This window comes from Pseudorasbora parva, chromosome 19 (assembly GCF_024679245.1).
Source record: "Pseudorasbora parva isolate DD20220531a chromosome 19, ASM2467924v1, whole genome shotgun sequence".
In the NCBI taxonomy this organism is placed as follows: domain Eukaryota; kingdom Metazoa; phylum Chordata; class Actinopteri; order Cypriniformes; family Gobionidae; genus Pseudorasbora; species Pseudorasbora parva.
In genome coordinates, this window is record NC_090190.1 from 27,854,133 (window position 1) to 27,872,284 (window position 18,152).

General features: G+C 38.3%; 1 protein-coding gene across 6 annotated transcripts; it reads left to right on the forward strand.

The window, feature by feature from the left end:
- The first annotated feature begins 531 nt into the window (after nucleotides 1-531).
- Nucleotides 532-14,123, forward strand: LOC137047581 (1-acylglycerol-3-phosphate O-acyltransferase ABHD5-like). Of its 6 annotated transcripts, none has more exons than XM_067425352.1 (7): nucleotides 539-748; nucleotides 2,127-2,212; nucleotides 2,329-2,737; nucleotides 4,069-4,217; nucleotides 12,749-12,860; nucleotides 12,948-13,134; nucleotides 13,220-14,123. In XM_067425352.1, exons 1-7 carry the CDS (start codon nucleotides 744-746, stop codon nucleotides 13,340-13,342), a joined length of 1,071 nt encoding a protein of 356 aa, XP_067281453.1. In that variant the 5' UTR covers nucleotides 539-743; the 3' UTR covers nucleotides 13,343-14,123. The 6 variants fall into 6 exon arrangements, with proteins under 6 accessions (XP_067281457.1, XP_067281455.1, XP_067281453.1 ...); XM_067425355.1 differs by having other exon boundaries at nucleotides 540-748; nucleotides 2,527-2,737; XM_067425358.1 differs by having other exon boundaries at nucleotides 541-748; nucleotides 2,145-2,212; nucleotides 2,527-2,737.
- Nucleotides 14,124-18,152: the final 4,029 nt, after the last annotated feature.

The window sequence follows — 18,152 nt, forward strand, 5'->3', positions numbered from 1 at the left end:
TGAAAATAAAAGTTTGGTCATAATTAAATGCTTCTTTCCCTTGCATTTGTGGTTTGCTTTGCTATAGTATCACCCCAAAGTTCTAGGCACTTGTGAAAAAAATGTTGTCAGGATACTTTAAAGAAATTAATGGAGTGACAAGTTTTTACTTTTTTTAGGGGAAAAAATTGGAGCCACATTATAGTTAAAAAATAAAAGTGCATAATTTTTATTGTAATATAGCTTAACACAAATAATTTCAGTAATGTGGAAACCAGTTATGTGATTTTTAATGCTGAAGCATAATTCACAGTATAGGAAATGTATAGGAAAATAGGGGGGGGGGGGATGGTTTATGATCATTTATAAATGTAGACTTTCAAAAACTGGTGTTTATGATAGATAATTTGTTTCTTCTCTTTTACCTTTTTTTTCTTTTCATTTCACATTTCCTTATCTTTTCCCTTCTCCGCTTCCTCAAACAGACTATAGTTCCCCCCAGTTAAAAAACTAATAAGTTCAAAAGGTACAACATAGAAAATAACTATTGTGGTCCTATGTGACCTCTATCGGCTATAAATGAAAATGAATATGAATATGTGCTTTAATCAAGAGTGGGTGAAAGGTACATCTTTTGCCCTTGGGGATCTTTTTTTGACCACTTCCCTATTTACACTGCCTGTGTAGCAATTCACTTTCTCACAAAAAAATATGTCAGCGATGAAAGAGGAACAATAAGAACAAATCTAGAGGAGTTCACAGAAATGAGGTAAGCTGTTTTTTTAATTAAAATAAATAGATACAACAAGACAAAAATGTTAGTTCATGCAAGTAAAACTGTAGTAGTAGCATATGTTTTTTTTTTGTGCATTAATATATATATATATATATATATATATATATATATATATATATATATATATATATATATATATATATATATATATATATATATATATATATATATATATATATATATAATTTCATATTCGGTTAGCCTGAGAGTTTGACTGAGAAATCCAGGAAGAGCTGAAGCAGGAGATAAAGTGATGATGGTAAAAAGAGCAGTGTTTATTGAATAATAGTGTGTTGCAGTGCTTAGAGCTCAGATTATGTTCTGATGTCTCAATGCTTAGACTTCATCTTTATGTTTCAATGCTCCGACCTTTTCTTCCGGCACACGTGTTATCACAGCAAAAACAAAGGAAAATTACAGCTTTGAAATATTGTCCTGTGACATCAAAAACCTTGAAATGGAGATATTCCCCCATTTCTTACATTAATGGTTAAACATAAAATGCTGTATTTTGTAAAACTGTAAAATATAGATAAATGTGCATATCCCAGTTTATGCCTGTTGGACAGAAAACTTTCAAAAAAATCAAGATGTTTAAAGAGTCAAGAGCCAGAGGAATGATTCAGATTCAGATTCCTTTTTATTGTCATTTTTTCCTGTGCCACATAGAAGAAAAACGAAATTGGGTTTCACACATCCACCACTTAGTAATTCAGTGCATACAATTAATAAAACACAAAACACAAATACCTAATATTAAACATACAAATAAATAAGCTAACTAAATAGAATAAATAAATAATTATGTTAAAAAAGGCATTCAAAATCCGAGGACCCTGGTCATCCCTTCAGTCCATTAGAATAAATCGCCTACTTTTTTTTTCTTCAAAAAGAGCCTACTTTTTTGGTGGGTTATTACAGCTTGGACAACATATACTTACATGTTTATGACTTTTAGCAGTGTTTTATGTAACTTCACTTGGCACCATATTTTAGAACTTAGACCACTGTATGTGTGTATGGGAAGCTTTTCAATTTGGGTAAGCCAAATCCAGGCAGAAATCCCAAAAAATGGCAAGAAGTGTAAGAGGTTAAATGCAGTTCACAGTTTCTGATTAAGCAGTCTGATAGTTGTGGAAAAAACTGTTTAACAACCGAGTAATCCTTGATTTAATACTTCTGTATGCTTTACCGGACTGCATCAGTGTGAACATGCCATGAGAGTAATGAGTGGGGTCCTTTTGGATGTTATTAGGATGATAAGAAAGTAGAGCGAAATAAATTTATAACAGAATAGTTCTATGCATCATTATATCTTCCTGTCATGGCATTTGTTCACTGTACATTATAGATCATTCTGTATCTCCAGTTGGCTGCCATCCTGGTGTCCCACCTCATTCTCTCAACTTATAAAATCAGAAGACAGAATCCTGAAACGTAAGTATATATATTTATATATAAATAAAGTTGATTGATTGACTGATACATGTGAGTGTGTAACTTATAATTTTTTTTAAACTCTTTAAAAATTATTCAACATATTGTATTTTCAGCCATCAAAGTAAGGTTTACTCAAGGACATGTTCCCATTTCTAATGGCAACTACATTTGGACTCTGGGCTTTAATGAAACAGAGAGTGCATATGACATCTCAGCCTCTGGGGTTCAACACCTTCAGGTCCCATTAGTGCTACTACATGGTTTTGGGGGTGGAGTGGGTCTCTGGGTGAAAAATCTATCTGCCTTTGCAGGGGAAGGAAGGCCTGTGTACGCACTGGACATGCTGGGTTTTGGACGCAGCAGTCGACCAACCTTTGGCAGAGATGCCATGGATGCAGAGGAGCAGTTTGTTCAATCTTTGGAGGACTGGAGAAAGGCCGAAGGTTTGGAACATATGATTCTTCTGGGCCATGATCTTGGAGGATATGTGTCTACTGCCTATGCACTGAAATATCCTCAAAGGTAAAACTGTGTTTTTTAATAAGGGATACGCCATAGCTGTGCATTTAACCGCGCTTATACCATAGTCATTTGGCAGCAGTGACAAGTTAAAACTGATGTTTAAAGCACTAAATTTGACAGAAGGATTAAAATTTTTGGTTATTTTCATCAGTTATCACTTGTTAGATCTAGCAGTCTGTCCACTTTAATCAGACAGAAATAAAGTTTAGAGTGTGGTGATGTGGCAGTACGAAGGGAGAGTTAGATACAGGTCCTTCTCAAAAAATTAGCATATGTGATAAAAGTTCATTATTTTCCATAATGTAATGATAAAAATTAAACGTTCATATATTTTAGATTCATTGCACACCAACTGAAATATATCAGGTCATTTATTGTTTTAATACTGATGATTTTGGCATACAGCTCATGAAAACCCCAAATTCCTGTCTCAAAAAATTAGCATATCATGAAAAGGTTCTCTAAATGAGCTATTAACCTAATCATCTGAATCAACTAATTAACTCTAAACACCTGCAAAAGATTCCTGAGGCTTTTAAAAACTCCCAGCCTGGTTCATTACTCAAAACCAAAATCATTGGTAAGACTGCAGACACCCTCAAGCGAAAGGGTAAGACACAGAAAGAAATTTCTGAACGAATAGGCTGTACGTTCAGAAACGAACGAACCCCCCACCCTTCTGATCCATATTAAACTTTTCAAAACAGCTTATTTTTTGTAATTATCATTTAAATCTGACTAATTTTAAAACTGTTTGCAATAAATCAACATAACATGTTATTGGGTTTCTAATCAATATGACTTTCTGTTACAAAATGTCCACTGTATGGGACACCAGGATGCTTATAAGGAATGTTGGGAGACACAACAAATTAAAAGTAAAATAAATTAAATTCCTATGAAATTGTATAAATTATTAGGAAAATGCTGCCAATTATTAATCCCATTAATACACTTTTTTATTACATGTTGCCCCAAGAACACATTAATATGCAAATTAGATACAGTGTATAAAGTGCCATAATGGTACTACCCATTTATGACAATTTTACCCACATATTGCATAATGTTTACATCAATTCATTTTCATAACATATTGACAATAATCTTTATACAATTTTTAAAAAAAAAAAATCCTGAAACATTAAATAACCTAACCCTAACCCTATACATATAATTTTGTGTATTTATATATATATATATATATATATATATATATATATATATATATATATATATATATATATATATATATATATATATATATATATATATATATATATATATATATATATTTAAACTGAGAATGTTGTGCAAATAAATTTAAACAGATTGAAGCACTTGGTGTTGGTGGAGCCATGGGGTTTTGCAGCCAGACCACATGTTCAGGAGCACTGGGTTCCCATTTGGATTAAAGCCATTGGGGCAGTAATGAATCCATTCAACCCTCTTGGTCCACTTAGGCTGGCAGGCCCATTGGGTATGGAACTTTGTTTTTATTGTTTACTTACTGTTTTACTATAGTTTTATTAAGAAAAAAAACTATTAAAAATTGTTTTCAAAACTTAAATGAAGTTTAAAAAATAAGAAAATATTAAATAAAAAACTTTAACTTTTAACGAACACTTTTGTTTATTAGTGCATTTCTCAGAGTTGCCTACAAGAGAACCTGATGCATTTTTTTTTTTTTTTTACTAATTTAACCAAGTTTAAATGTTATTTATAATTTAAGGCTTCACTTTAGTTAACATAAACAACACTTCTACAGCATTTATTAATCTTAGTTAATGTTAATTTCACCATTTACTAATACATTATTAAAATCAAAAGTTGTATGTTAATATTATTTAATATACTGTCAAGTAAGGGATAATGTACATCCAGCCGGTTGTTATTGCAGAATAAACCCTGACAGAGTGATCAGGATCAGTCTTGCATCACTCTGAAGGGGTTTATTCTGCGATAACAACCGGCTGGGTGTACATTATCCCGCTTATTACACGGCTACTAGTCTCAAATAATTATTAGACACAAAATATTGTCTTGAGATTAAATATTTTATTAGCTCTTACGCAAAGCTTCCGCGAATAAAAACAGTTCCAACCTGCTTTAAGCCTTTATCTATTGCTAAGATTTGCCACATGCCCTTGCTAAATGTTGAAAATGAATGCTGAAAGGGTTAGCCCAAAAATGAAACCAAGCTCACCCTCAAGTTATCATAGGTGTATATGACATTATTCTTTCAGACAAAAAACAATCAGAGTTATATTTAAAAAGTCCAAGCTAACGTTAATCCAAGCAGTAGCCTAGTTGTAGTTGTGTTTGAAGTCCATAAAAAATGCAGCTGTCCGTCAAATAGTGTGCTCCACACGGCTCCGATGGGTTAATAGATGCCTTTTGATTTGAATCGATGCGTTTTTGTAAGAAAAATATCTATATTAAAAACGTTATTAAGGAAACCTGCCTTGGAGTCTTCCATTGTAACCCACGGCTGTTTAAGCCACAAGATGGTGCCAGCGTTAAGCATAGAAGTAGTACCGGTCAAGTTAACTTGTAGTACCCGTATGAGCGGTTGTTATCTGGAAATAACATACCGCTGGAATGCGCGATTGACCAATCAGAATCAAGTATTTTACAGAGCCGTGTAATAACTGACATTAACAAATGATGAACAGGTGGATTTTTTTTAAAATTAACATTAAGAAATATTAATAAATGAAGTAAATACACTCACCTAAATTATTATTAGGAACACCATACTAATACTGTTTGACCCCCTTTCGCCCTCAGAACTGCCTTAATTCTACGTGGCATTGATTCAACAAGGTGCTGATAGCATTCTTTAGAAATGTTGGCCCATATTGATAGGATAGCATCTTGCAGTTGCATTTTGTGAGATTCACATCCAGGGCACGATGCTCCCATTACACCACATCCCAGAGGTGACTTTGGGGGCCATTTTAGAACAGTGAACTCATTGTCATGTTCAAGAAACCAATTTGAAAGGATTCTAGCTTTGTGACATGGTGCATTATCCTGCTGGAAGTAGCCATCAGAGGATGGGTGCATGGTGGTCATAAAGAGATGGACATGGTCAGAAACAATGCTCAGATAGGCCGTGGCATTTAAACATTGCCTAATTGGCACTAAGGGTCCTAAAGTGTGCCAAGAAAACATCCCCCACATCATTACACCAGCAGCAGCCTGCACAGTGGTAACAAGGCATGATGAATCCATGTTCTCATTCTGTTTGCGCCAAATTCTGATTTTACCATCTGAATGTCTCAACAGAAATCGAGACTGGATTTTTCCAGTCTTTAACTGTCCAATTTTGGTGAGCTTGTGCAAATTGTAGCCTCTTATTCATATTTGTAGTGGAGATGAGTGGTACCTCGTGGGGTCTTCTGCTGTTGTAGCCCATCCGCCTCAAGGTTGTGCATGTTGTTAGCCTAGAAATCTTGACGCACCCTAGCGGCAGAAAATCTAATCTGCCGCGAGTATCGTCTAGCAACTCTCAATACAGTTCTGAGCTGTAAAAACCAAACTCTGGTCAGGCCAATCACATTGTGTATAGAGTTGGTGGGTGGGGCTTAACATAATGATGTTATGCCATAATGATATTATGATGTTAACTTCTGCCAAGTTGCGCTTGCGTGTTACTAGTAAACACAGAAGCTGTCGAACGGGGTCTTTTGAATCAGCTTTGACCGCGACTTTGGAAGACTTGGAGTTAAGCTTTTCTCTGAGAAAAGAACAAAGAACAGCACTGAAGTCATTTTTAAAAAAAGGGAAGATGTGTTTGGAGTTTTGCCGACCGGATACGGCGAAATTTGAATCTTCACATATTTCCTAGCTTCAACTAGCTCCGTTTCACATTCGTTGCTCAGGGTGCTTATAGTGCTATCCAATTGCGTGCAGAGGGAGTTTGAAAGACAACCATTTATCCCGTCCCTCGGATTGAGCCCTGTCAATGGTGAGTTTCCAGACCAAACATCTTGATGTGGGTCTGGCTTGTCAGGCTAGCGTGTTGTGGCTTCACAAATGCTTTGCTGCATACCTCGATTGTAATGAGTGGTTATTTCAGTCAAAGTTGCTCTTCTATCAGTTTGAATCAATCGGCCCATTCTCCTCTGACCTCTAGCATCAACAAGGCATTTTCACCCACAGGACTGCCGCATACTGGATGTTTTTTCCTTTTCACACCATTCTTTGTAAACCTTAGAAATGGTTGTGTGTGTAAATCCCAGTAACTGAGCAGATTGTGAAATACTCAGACCGGCCCGTCTGGCACCAACAACCATTACACGCTCAAAATTGCTTAAATCAGCTTTCTTTCCCATTCTGACATTCATTTTGGAGTTCAGGAGATTGTCTTGACCAGGACCACACCCCTAAATCCATTGAAGCAACTGCCATGTGATTGGTTGATTAGATAATTGCATTAATGAGAAATTGAACAGATGTTCCTAATAATCCTTTAGGTGAGTGTATATTGCTCATTGTTAGTTCCTATTATTTAATACATTAACTATTGTTAACAAAATTACACCTTATTACCTCATTTAATTTAAAATACATTTATAAATTTATTTTGTATGGTTTATGACTCATAGATTTTAATGTCACATATCATTTAGTTGTGACATTCTCCACTTTTCAAACTGGCAAACCAGCTTGTAGACTAAATCAATCCAGAGCGTGAATATCTTGGTATGCAATTTTTGAGTCAAAACAATTCTAGAAAATTCACACTGTAACTTTTGTCTTGAAACTTACATTTTTTGTAACAATACTTAAAGCTCTTTTTCATAATGCATTATAAATATATCCATAATGCATATTATAATGCATTATATCTTTCATAAATAACTGTAATCAAAGTTAAAATGCAATGTGTATCAATGCAATTTACTTTCTAAAGGTGTGTTCAATCAATTGTATTATAACTGTGGTTACAATTATTCATAAAACCATACAATATAACAAGGCATAATTCAATCAATTAATCAACTTTATTTATATAGCGCTTTTACAATCATTATTGTGTCAAAGCAGCTTCACAGTGTCAAACAGGTTAATATTGCAACAAAATTAGATTTGGCTGTACAGTCGTATTGGAGAAAACAGTGATGTTATCAGCTTATTTTAATTTATCATATAGCGACAATTTTGGCATATCAGTATTATAGTTTATAGAATTAAATAAAACCTAATTCATACATTTTATTTGTATAATTAGTTGAATAACTTTAATCATAATTTTAGTGTCAGCAACTGAGCAAGCCAAGCCAAAGGCGACAGTGGCAAGGAACCAAAACTCCATCAGGGCGTGAGGGAGAAAAATAAACCTTGGGAGAAACCAGACTCAGTCGGGGTGCCAGTTCTCCTCTGGCCTATTAACACACCGTGTATGATTATTATTCTGGCAACCTTACAGGTCAGAAATCATATTAGATCGGAATATTCAAAATTTCAGGGTATCCCGGAAGGGACGGGTTTATTTAGGATGGTGCATCGATTACACAAGAGTATGAATACATAAAAGATCGGAATTATTGCGCCTGAGACGGGTTTTTTGAGCATGACGTGTCGGTGAGGCAAATTCGGAGGAGACACCATTTGACACGGCTCAGCAGACACTCCAGGATGCGTTGGTCATGTCCAGGCAGGTCCACCATCCGATCCGAACAGGGCCCAGATCCGGGACAAACCTCGGGATAAACAGAGAGACTAACATTAGCGTAGATGCCACTCTTTTTATGATGTAACGAGTACATCAGGTGTTATGGGAAGTGTTTCTGGTTCCGGCTGACCTAGTTAATGCAGCCTAACAATCAGTCAATTGATTTGAATAATGAAAGTTAAAAATGTTCTCTGTGTATGCCATAGTAAAGAGATGTTTTTTATTTTATTTATTTTTTATTTTATTTTAATTACTGCATTAAACTTTTATAATGCATCTGTACAATATAAGTAAAGCCTTTAAGTGTTTTGGTAGTGACTGTGTGAATGAATATTATTCTATTGCTCATAAAACATTCACTAATAGGCTTATAACCAGTTTAAATGGAAATAATCTTAAGCTGACTACTAGCTATGTAACTAATACGTTACTGTAGTTATACCCATTAATAGACCAACCATAATGAAATGACCCTTCATAGGGGTAAAATGCTTTAAAATCAACTCCGTTAGAAAGTTACATTATGGCAATTGATCTGTTCAATAAAATACCTTACCTGTTGTGTAAAAAAGGAAGAAGCCATCTCTGCATCGCTTTTACGACATTTCAAATCCCTCAGTTCTTACCATCTCCAAAAATGGTCACGTTCTCTTTATGCAAGCAGAAGCTCCTCTGTTCTGCTTAAAACAACAACAACAACACACAAAAAACAACAACAGCAGGTGCAATTGCAGTTATTTGCGGAATTATCACCTTTATGTGAATGTGCCTAGGCACTAGCCAAGATATCTAGACGCACCCTAGCAGCAGCAAATTTTATTTGCCGTGAGTGCAGTCCAGCAACTCTCGGCATGACCTACGAGCTGGAAAAACCAAACTCTGGTCGGGCCAATCACATTGTGTACAGAGTTGGAGGGCCGGTTTAAAATAATAATGGCAGAGTTGCGGAGGTTCTGCGTGCTTCTTGTAAACAAAGCTGGGGGACAGCAGTCTTTTGACTCAGCTTTGGCCATGACTCTGGAAGACTTGAGGCCTGTTCCATGAAGCTAACTGAACCAACTCTGAGTTTCAGAGATTTTGAATGTAAAAAAACATGCAAACGTCAGAAGTGTCACGGTTCATGGATTCCCTGTCTCACTCTTGGGTGCGTGTTGTATGTAGGTTGGGGCGGAGCCTGGGAATGGCTAATCACGCACCTGTTGCTGGTCGCCTGTCCCAGCTGCAACTCATCACCTTCACCCTACTTAGTCTCTCTGTTTCTCCCTTGTCTTTGTCAGAGCGTTGTTGGATGTTTCCTTGTGTGTCTTCCCGTCGGTTGTTGTTCCCCTCTTCCTGGGAACAGTGGATCCCTTCCCGGTTTTCCTCGCCGATCTCCCGAGTCTCTGCTGCTCACAGCCTGCCTGTGCTGCCTAAGGGAATTCTCTCACGGCTCTGTCTTATCCGGATTTTAGTTTAGTAAGTCTCCGCCTAAGGGCAAGCTTTACTCTCTTTCTATTCCAGAGAGGGATGCCATGGAGAAATATATTTCTGATTCTCTAGCCTCCAAATTCATCCGCCCTTCCTCTTCTCCAGCGGAGGCGGGGTTCTTCTTTGTGGGGAAGAAGGATGGTTCTCTGCGACCTTGTATAGATTACCGAGGGCTGAATAACATCAAACCCGACTCTTTATCTCATATTTTTGATGCTTCCGAACGCCCGGTTACTCCCGAGTGTATTTTGCCAGAGAAGATAGTTATCTCTACACTCAAATGGGAGATCTAATCAAAGGTCAAAGTGGCCTTAGAAGAGGCAACGCCTCCGCCCGGCGGCCCACCAAGTCGTCTGTTCGTTCCGGAGGAGTTAAGATCCGAGGTTCTCAAATGGGGTCATTTCTCCAACATTGCGTGTCATCCAGTAGTAAACCGCACTAGCAGTTTAATAAAGCAACGATTCTGGTGGCCACTTATGGCTCACAACATTCGCAGTTTTGTTTTGGCTTGCTCGGTCTGTGCAGTTGGTAAGACATCTAACCAACCTCCTCATGGGTTACTTCAACCGTTGTCTGTTCCTTCGAGACCCTGGTCTCACATAGTGCTAGATTTTATCACCGCCCTCCCGCCCTCTAATGGCATGGTGGTCGTTTTGACCGTGGTGGACCGATTCTCGAAGGCAGCACATTTCATTCCCTTGCCCAAATTACCTTCAGCCAAGGAGACAGCGGTATCTGTTGTCGATCACGTCTTTCGGTTACATGGCCTCCCGATGGACGTGGTCTCTGACAGAGGTTCCAATTCGTGTCCAAATTCTGGCAGGAGTTTTGTAAGTTACTAGGAGCTACGGTTAGTCTGTCTTCGGGTTATCATTCCCAAAGCAACGGTCAGACCAAGAGAGACAACCAGGATCTGGAAAGAGTGTTGCGATGTTTGGTCTCCAAGAATCCTTCATCCTGGAGCCAACAACTTTCTATGGTTGAGTACGCTCATAACTCGTTACCAGTGTCATCCACAGGCCTTTCACCATTTGAGTGTAGTCTAGGTTACCAGCCACCCATTTTTCCTAGTCTGCATTCCGAGGTTGCAGTCCCCTCTGTTCACGCTTTTATCCAGAGGTGTCATCGCACGTGGACCAGAGCCCGTGAGACTCTGCTCCAGGTGGGAGCACGCAACAAGGCTAAAGCCGATTGCCACCGGCCTAAGCCTCCCGTTTACGTCGTGGGTCAAAAAGTGTGGCTTTTTTACTAAGAACATTCCGCTCCGCTCCGTATCTAATAAACTTGCTCCCAAACTCATCGGCCCGTTTACTGTCACCAAAATCATTAGTCCGGTGATAGTCCGCCTCAAACTTCCTCCGGCGTATACTAGAATTCATCCCGCCTTCCATGTATCCAAAATTAAGCATGTTTTTTACTCCCACCTTAATCCGCCAGTCCCGGTTCCTCCACCGCCGCGACTCGTAGATGGGGAACCAATGTATTCGGTTAATTGCATTCTGGATTCTAGACAGAGGGGACGCGGTTTCCAGTACTTGGTGGACTGGGAAGGTTACGGTCAGGAGGAGAGAAGTTGGGTTCCTGCTAGGGACATTCTGGATCGCTCCCTTATTGATGATTACAATCAACAGGTAAGGTCGGCTGGGAGCGTCAAGGGACGCTCCTAGGGGGAGGGGTACTGTCACGGTTCATGGATTTCCTGTCTCACTCTTAGCCGTTGTATGTAGGTTGGGGCGGAGCCTGGGATTGGCTCATCACGCACCTGTGGCTGGTCGCCTGTGCCAGCTGCAACTCATCACCTTTACCCTACTTAGTCTCTCTGTTTCTCCATTGTCTTTGTCAGAGCGTTGTTGGATGTTTCCTCGTGTCTCCCCCCGTCGGTTGTTGTTCCCCTCTTCCTGGGAACAGTGGATCCCTTCCCGGATTTCCTCACCGATCTCCCGAGTCTCTGCTGCTCACAGCCTGCCCATGCTGCCTAAGGGAATTCTCTCACGGCACCGTCTTATCCGGATTTTGTCACGTTCTGAGTTTTGTCTTTCTGTGACATTGTGTCAATAAAGACTAAGTTACTTGCTATTGAATCCTGCCTCTGTGTTTACGTGACAATAAGTTGTCTTCAGACAACAGTATAAAAAAATGTAATAAATAAAAGCAAGTTTATAAACCACCTTTAACATAACCTTTAACTCTAACATTTTACACCTTTAACATAAATCCTAACAAATCAAAATGTGACATGGACGGCTTAAATACACAGATTAATGACTAACAAAACACACCTGTAAACAATCAAGACAATAAATCAATGACAGAACTAAACTCAGAACCCACATGACTAAATTAACCAATGACAATAGCTTGTTCAAGATCCATTGGTGCTGCGCAGACATCAAAGTATACCGCAAGAGAGATTCAAAAGCATAAGGAGACATTTGCTCTACAATCGTTCTTCCTTTACTTTGATGTCATATGCTGATCAGTCTGCGCAGAGCCAATGGATCTCGAACAAGCCTAATATATGACACAAAATACTAGGGAAGCACATGACATGATCACATGAGGGCACAATGGAGTCATGACAATGAACATAAGAACGACACATGAACATGAAACAGAACCAACACTACACATTACAAGTAGCTAATATTACAAACATTTATTTATTTATTTAAATAATTGAATGAACCACACCACAAGATATTAATCCACTATGAGAAATAAAGATACGTCTCAACTGTGATACAGTAATATTGTGAGATGTAAAATCAAAACAGAAATTAAATTAACAAAAACCTTTTATCCCATACATGCTTCTGTATTATATCGCTTGATCTGTCTTTATGAATGTATTTCTCTTTCAGGTCCTTTGTTGCTGCAACTTTTGCGATCAGATTTTAAGCAGAAATATGCATCTGTATTTCCCGATGACACTGTTGCTGATTACATATACCATGTGAATGCACAAACTGCCAGGTAAACCTTAAACCCCCTGTGCAGAACAAAAGCTATTTTCTGACAGTTTTTTTTATTTTTTTACAAATTTGTCTTGTGATTGGACAGTGGCGAGACAGCATTTAAAAACATGACCATCCCATACGGATGGCCTCAACACCCCATGATAGACAGAATGGAGATGATCAGTCCCTCTCTTCCCATGACTTTCATCTATGGATCACGTTCCCGCATTGATGGGCAATCAGGAAAAGCTATTCAAGAAATGAGACCCAACTCGCACACAAAAATCATAGTGAGTTTTATTTCAGTAATTGGACTGTTTTTCCTCAACTCTCCAGAGTAACATTTTTTTTCATTTGTTTTTTTCCTCATCCAAGGTCATCCACGGCGCAGGTCACTATGTATTTGCGGACCAATCAGATGACTTCAACCAGGCTGTGCTCAATATATGCAATGATAAATGTATAGAGGAGAGAAAACATGAGTCAAGTGTGAATTAAAGGAGGATCAGATGAAGGTGTAAAGGGAGAGATAGATACCAGAGAGGTACTATATAAGAGGTAAAGGAAGGAAATGAAGGAAAGGAAAGAGGAAAAATTGCATGATCATTTATAGCTTTCTGCAAATCTGCCTTTAAAAATAAATACTTAAATACATTTGTGCAAATGAAATATATTTTAATACATCTGCTATATGAAAGCAACAAAACAGGGCCACACTTTATATTAGATGTCTTTAACTACTATGTACTTACATTAAAAACAATAAGTAAAATGTACGTTTTGTGCTCATTGTATTGCAAACACTACTGAAGTGGGATACAGTTGTGGTTATAGAAAGGTTTGGTGGTATGAGTAGGTTTGAGGGTGGGTTAGGGTGTAAGGAAAGGCTCAACGGTGTAATTATAGAGTACAAATTAATTACAGATGTAAAGTAATTACATGCAGGTGTTAAAAAAAATAGTACAAAGTAAAACATGTATGTACACAATGTATGGATTGTATTAAATGTGTTTACATTAACATGTTAGGACAACATGCCTGAAAAATACTGCCTCACATCTCCCCCTCCCTCCTTATTGACAGAAATGAGAGGGTGAGGTGGAGACGTGAGGGAGGATGTTTCAGGCGTGACTTTTTAGTGCTATTCCGCCATACATTCTCCTTTTAAACCCGCTAAAAAGCACCACATTTTATTTTGTGTCACCATACTTGGTCATTCAACTATTCTTGTAACTGAAATCAATCAGTCAATTAGACAAAGCAAAGGTGTAAAAACAAAAAAACAAAAACAAAAACACACACTAACCCTGGTTTTACATCTGACATTTCTGTCCCCCTCACTTCTAAATAGATGGGTCACCATCACCCGTCTACACCTCCCTGAATTTGTCTACAACTGGTATGCTAAAGAATACATGGGATACATGGGATTATTAAATCTTTTTTATGTTTCTTTTCAGTATGTAATTATACCTAAATATATGTTTATTACAGAAAGACAATTCTCAAGATGTACCTGTAGTAAGAGGCCTTGTCGCCTTTGGCTTGGCTTGTTCAGTTAGGGTATAAGTCTAAAAAAAAGTCTAAAAAGTTTTCAACTAAATATCCAAATAAAATTAATTACTAACTTAACTGTATCAACTATATTACTGATCTGCCCACATTGTCTCTATATGATCAATTGAAATTAGCTGATAACATCACTGTTTTCTCCAGAACAACTATACAGCCGAATCAAACATTACAATATTTTTCTGTTTAACTGTGAAACTGCTTTGAAACAATTGCCATTTTAAAAGCACTATCTAAATAAAGTTGACTTGACTCTGTCAATTCAAAAATGGATTAGACCAGTAATTTATTTTGTTTATTGACCTGCTAAATTGATGTAACAAATCTTACAGTTGGGAATACCGTATGTACTTTACTGTACTGACCAAAGTCACAATATATACCTGAATTCAGAAAACATTCTAAACATGCTACTGATTTTTTTAGTTTTTACAGAGTCACAAACGCAAAGCTTCCAATTTGGAATCATGGGAGTTTTTGCAGAGTTTTATGAGTGACATAACACATGCAGCAACAGATTGAAGAAGAGTAGAAGTTGAGAAGAGAAGAAAAACAAAGAGAAATGATGATAAGATGTTTCTATATTATCTAAAGTATTTAACTAATGTTAAATGTAATGTTCTGAAACCTTGTAAAAGTGTTACCTATGTGGCTCAAATAGAGGGCATTAAGGCAGTTCAAACTATTCTTATTGATGGCCACATTATTTAAATAGCTGTCTGATGGGCACATTTTGTTTTCTGTGATGCAAATGAGGTCCTATTCAGTTGAATTATTTTGGCTGTCAAGAATTTATTGGTATAGACAACTATGCTTATTGATGAGACACATTATTTAAAGGGGCTGTCTAATGCCATTTCTATGGAAGCAAATAAGAGATAATTCTTTGGAATTTAACAGGCACTGAATACTTAATTTTGAAATATTTTATTTTGACAACATTTATCTGAATTGATTTGCCCTGAATTCACCCCTTTGAAATTATTTTACTAAACCATTTACGAAACCATTCAAATTTACCTCTCAAAACTTGAATAGCAATGAATATTTTTCAATGCTCACAAATTCAGATACAAAAAACGTACAGAATTTTAGATAAAATTAGTTGAAAATTGGTTTAAAACAGGTAGATCAAATTTATGTAGCAATGTAGCATGCCAACACACGTTCAGACAACGTGCAAAGAGCGGATGAGACTATCACGCAATACGTTGCTGCTTTAAGATTGATAGCATGCAGCCCCGTGTGCATTCGGGCAAATGGAGAGTGAAATGAATCGTGATCAGTTGATCGCAAATGTGTCATTGACTAGAGTAAAGGACAAATTACTGTTCGGAGGATGACCTCACTACAGAGAAAGCAGTTGCAATCGCATGTCAAGTGTATTCATAATTAAATAATTAATTATTATTATTAAGTGGAAGCTGCAGTTAAAAATTCGTCATTAATCTGTAATTCCGCTGCTACATTTATGAAGTCAGTACAAGCCATTAGTATGGATACTAAGCATGGCAGAGGGGGAAAGGGAGCACGCTTAAAGAGGGGGTGAAATGCTGTTTCATGCATACTGAGCTTTTTACAAAATTCGTTTTTTAGAATACAAAAAGCTGTGGGATTTTAACATGTCTGTTTTTGAATGTTAAAAGTAATTTTAATTCATACAAATTACATGTTTCAACTGCATGGTGGAATAGGCAGACGTTCCCTTGGGCATCAAGCGCAATGTCAGCGTGTAAAAGCGTTTTCGAGTATGAATATGCAGCTACAATGCCTGTAGATGATTTTGAGTTAATATTTAATGTCAATATACAATGGTTACACACTGACCGTAGTGTTTAAATCTCCGAAGACTGGCCAATCTATAGAGCAATGGCAAGGGAAACTAACTTTATTGCACTCCGAGAGCCCCCTCGTGGTCGGGAGCATTTCCGTTGTGTTGTGTTGTGGTGAGGTGAGGTGATTCCGTCTTGCTGTGGTGATTCCGTCGTACTGTGGCGATTTCGTTGTGTTGTGCCTTGTTTCCGTTGTGTTGTGGCAATTTCGTTGTATTGTGGTTTAATTTAGTACGGCTGCACTACTGGGCCACCGTAGTACGGGCTCTTCTCCCGGAAGGGTGCACGCACGAGCGAGCGACCAGAACGAGAGAGCAAATGCACGCCCATAAACACTGCTCTCAAGGTACAGATCCATTTGCCCGTGCAACACTTCTGCCGCGCCGCGCTCTACTTTATTCCTATGGGTGACGTCAAGGGACTTCAACGCGCCCGCATAGCATTCCGGGAAGCAGCGCTGCATTTGAACCGATTTGAACGCACAAATGACGGGAAGCGTCACAACATCATGCTTCAGTCGTATCGCAAAAGTGGATCTCTACGGTCACTGCTGTCTCAGGACTTCACGAAATCAACAATGTTACCAAAGAAGTGTGTTTTTGATGAAGTAGTCCCAACAATAAAGGTTCACGGTCCTGCTTTGGAAGCAGACGGTGAGTAAAACTATTCAGTGGACTGTTTACATGAGACGTTATCTAAACTGGTTTACATGTTCTAACTTTCAATCGCAATCATCACAGAGCAGTTAGTCTGCCTCTTCAGAAATGTCGACGCTGTCCTCTCCAGCAGCTGGAATCTGTTCACGGATGCCATAGCCACTCTCAACAGCCAGCAGGACTTTTTCACGGTTTTATAAAAGCTATTTAAGCTATTTATAATGTTTCGGATCAGGTCGTTTACATGGTTACATTTTTCGTTTGATCGGTTCATGAAAAGGTTTATCCCACCCCTCTCAAACCGATTACAATTTCATTGTAATTTCATCGGTTTGATCGGCTCTGACACAGAGTCGCTAAGAGCTTTTCTAAGCCTCGAAGTCAACCCTGACACCATCCAGGACACCTCGTCGTGCCCCTCCTTTCTTGAACCGCACATTCCAAAGGCTCTTTGAACATCACACAAAGACCTCACACCAATGCAGACATGAGGAGTTGACTTAAACCATAGATTCAATAACATGAATTAATCCACCCAATGGCGACTTAAACATATACCAAGGTATTATGTATATTTTCATTTAAATGGAAGCTTCAGCTTAAGTTCTGCCAGGAAGACTTAATCACTTCGTCACTTATTAACCTAATCTCTGGCCAATCACGTCTTCATATTTTCTGTATAAAGGTCGTACTTACACATTCAGACTCGGGGCAGCTACAACAGCTGCTGAACGAGGAACCTCTACATAAGCGATTAAGATCATGGGCAGATGGACTTCCTCAGCATTTGAATCATACAGCAGACCTGATTCAAAAACCATTCTCGAAGCTCAGCAAGCTCTTCAGTAACAATCAGGTAAATGTTATGCAATTACTGGTGGTGGTTTATGGCTGTAATGGCCTTGCGCAACCATATATAAAAAAAAACAACAAAAAAAAAATGGTTGCGGTCTGTATATATCTTTCAGCCTATCGAGGTCTGGCCTAACGTGGCTATATCTGTCCGGTCTATCGAGGCCTGTCTACGTCTGGCCTAACGTGGCTATATCTGTCGGCCTATCGAGGTCTGTCTACGTCCGGCCTAACGTGGCTATATCTGTCGGCCTATCGAGGCCTGTCTACGTCCGGCCTAACGTGGCTATATCTGTCGGCCTATCGAGGCCTGTCTACGTCTGGCCTAACGTGGCTATATCTGTCGGCCTATCGAGGCCTGTCTACGTCCGGCCTAACGTGGCTATATCTGTCGGC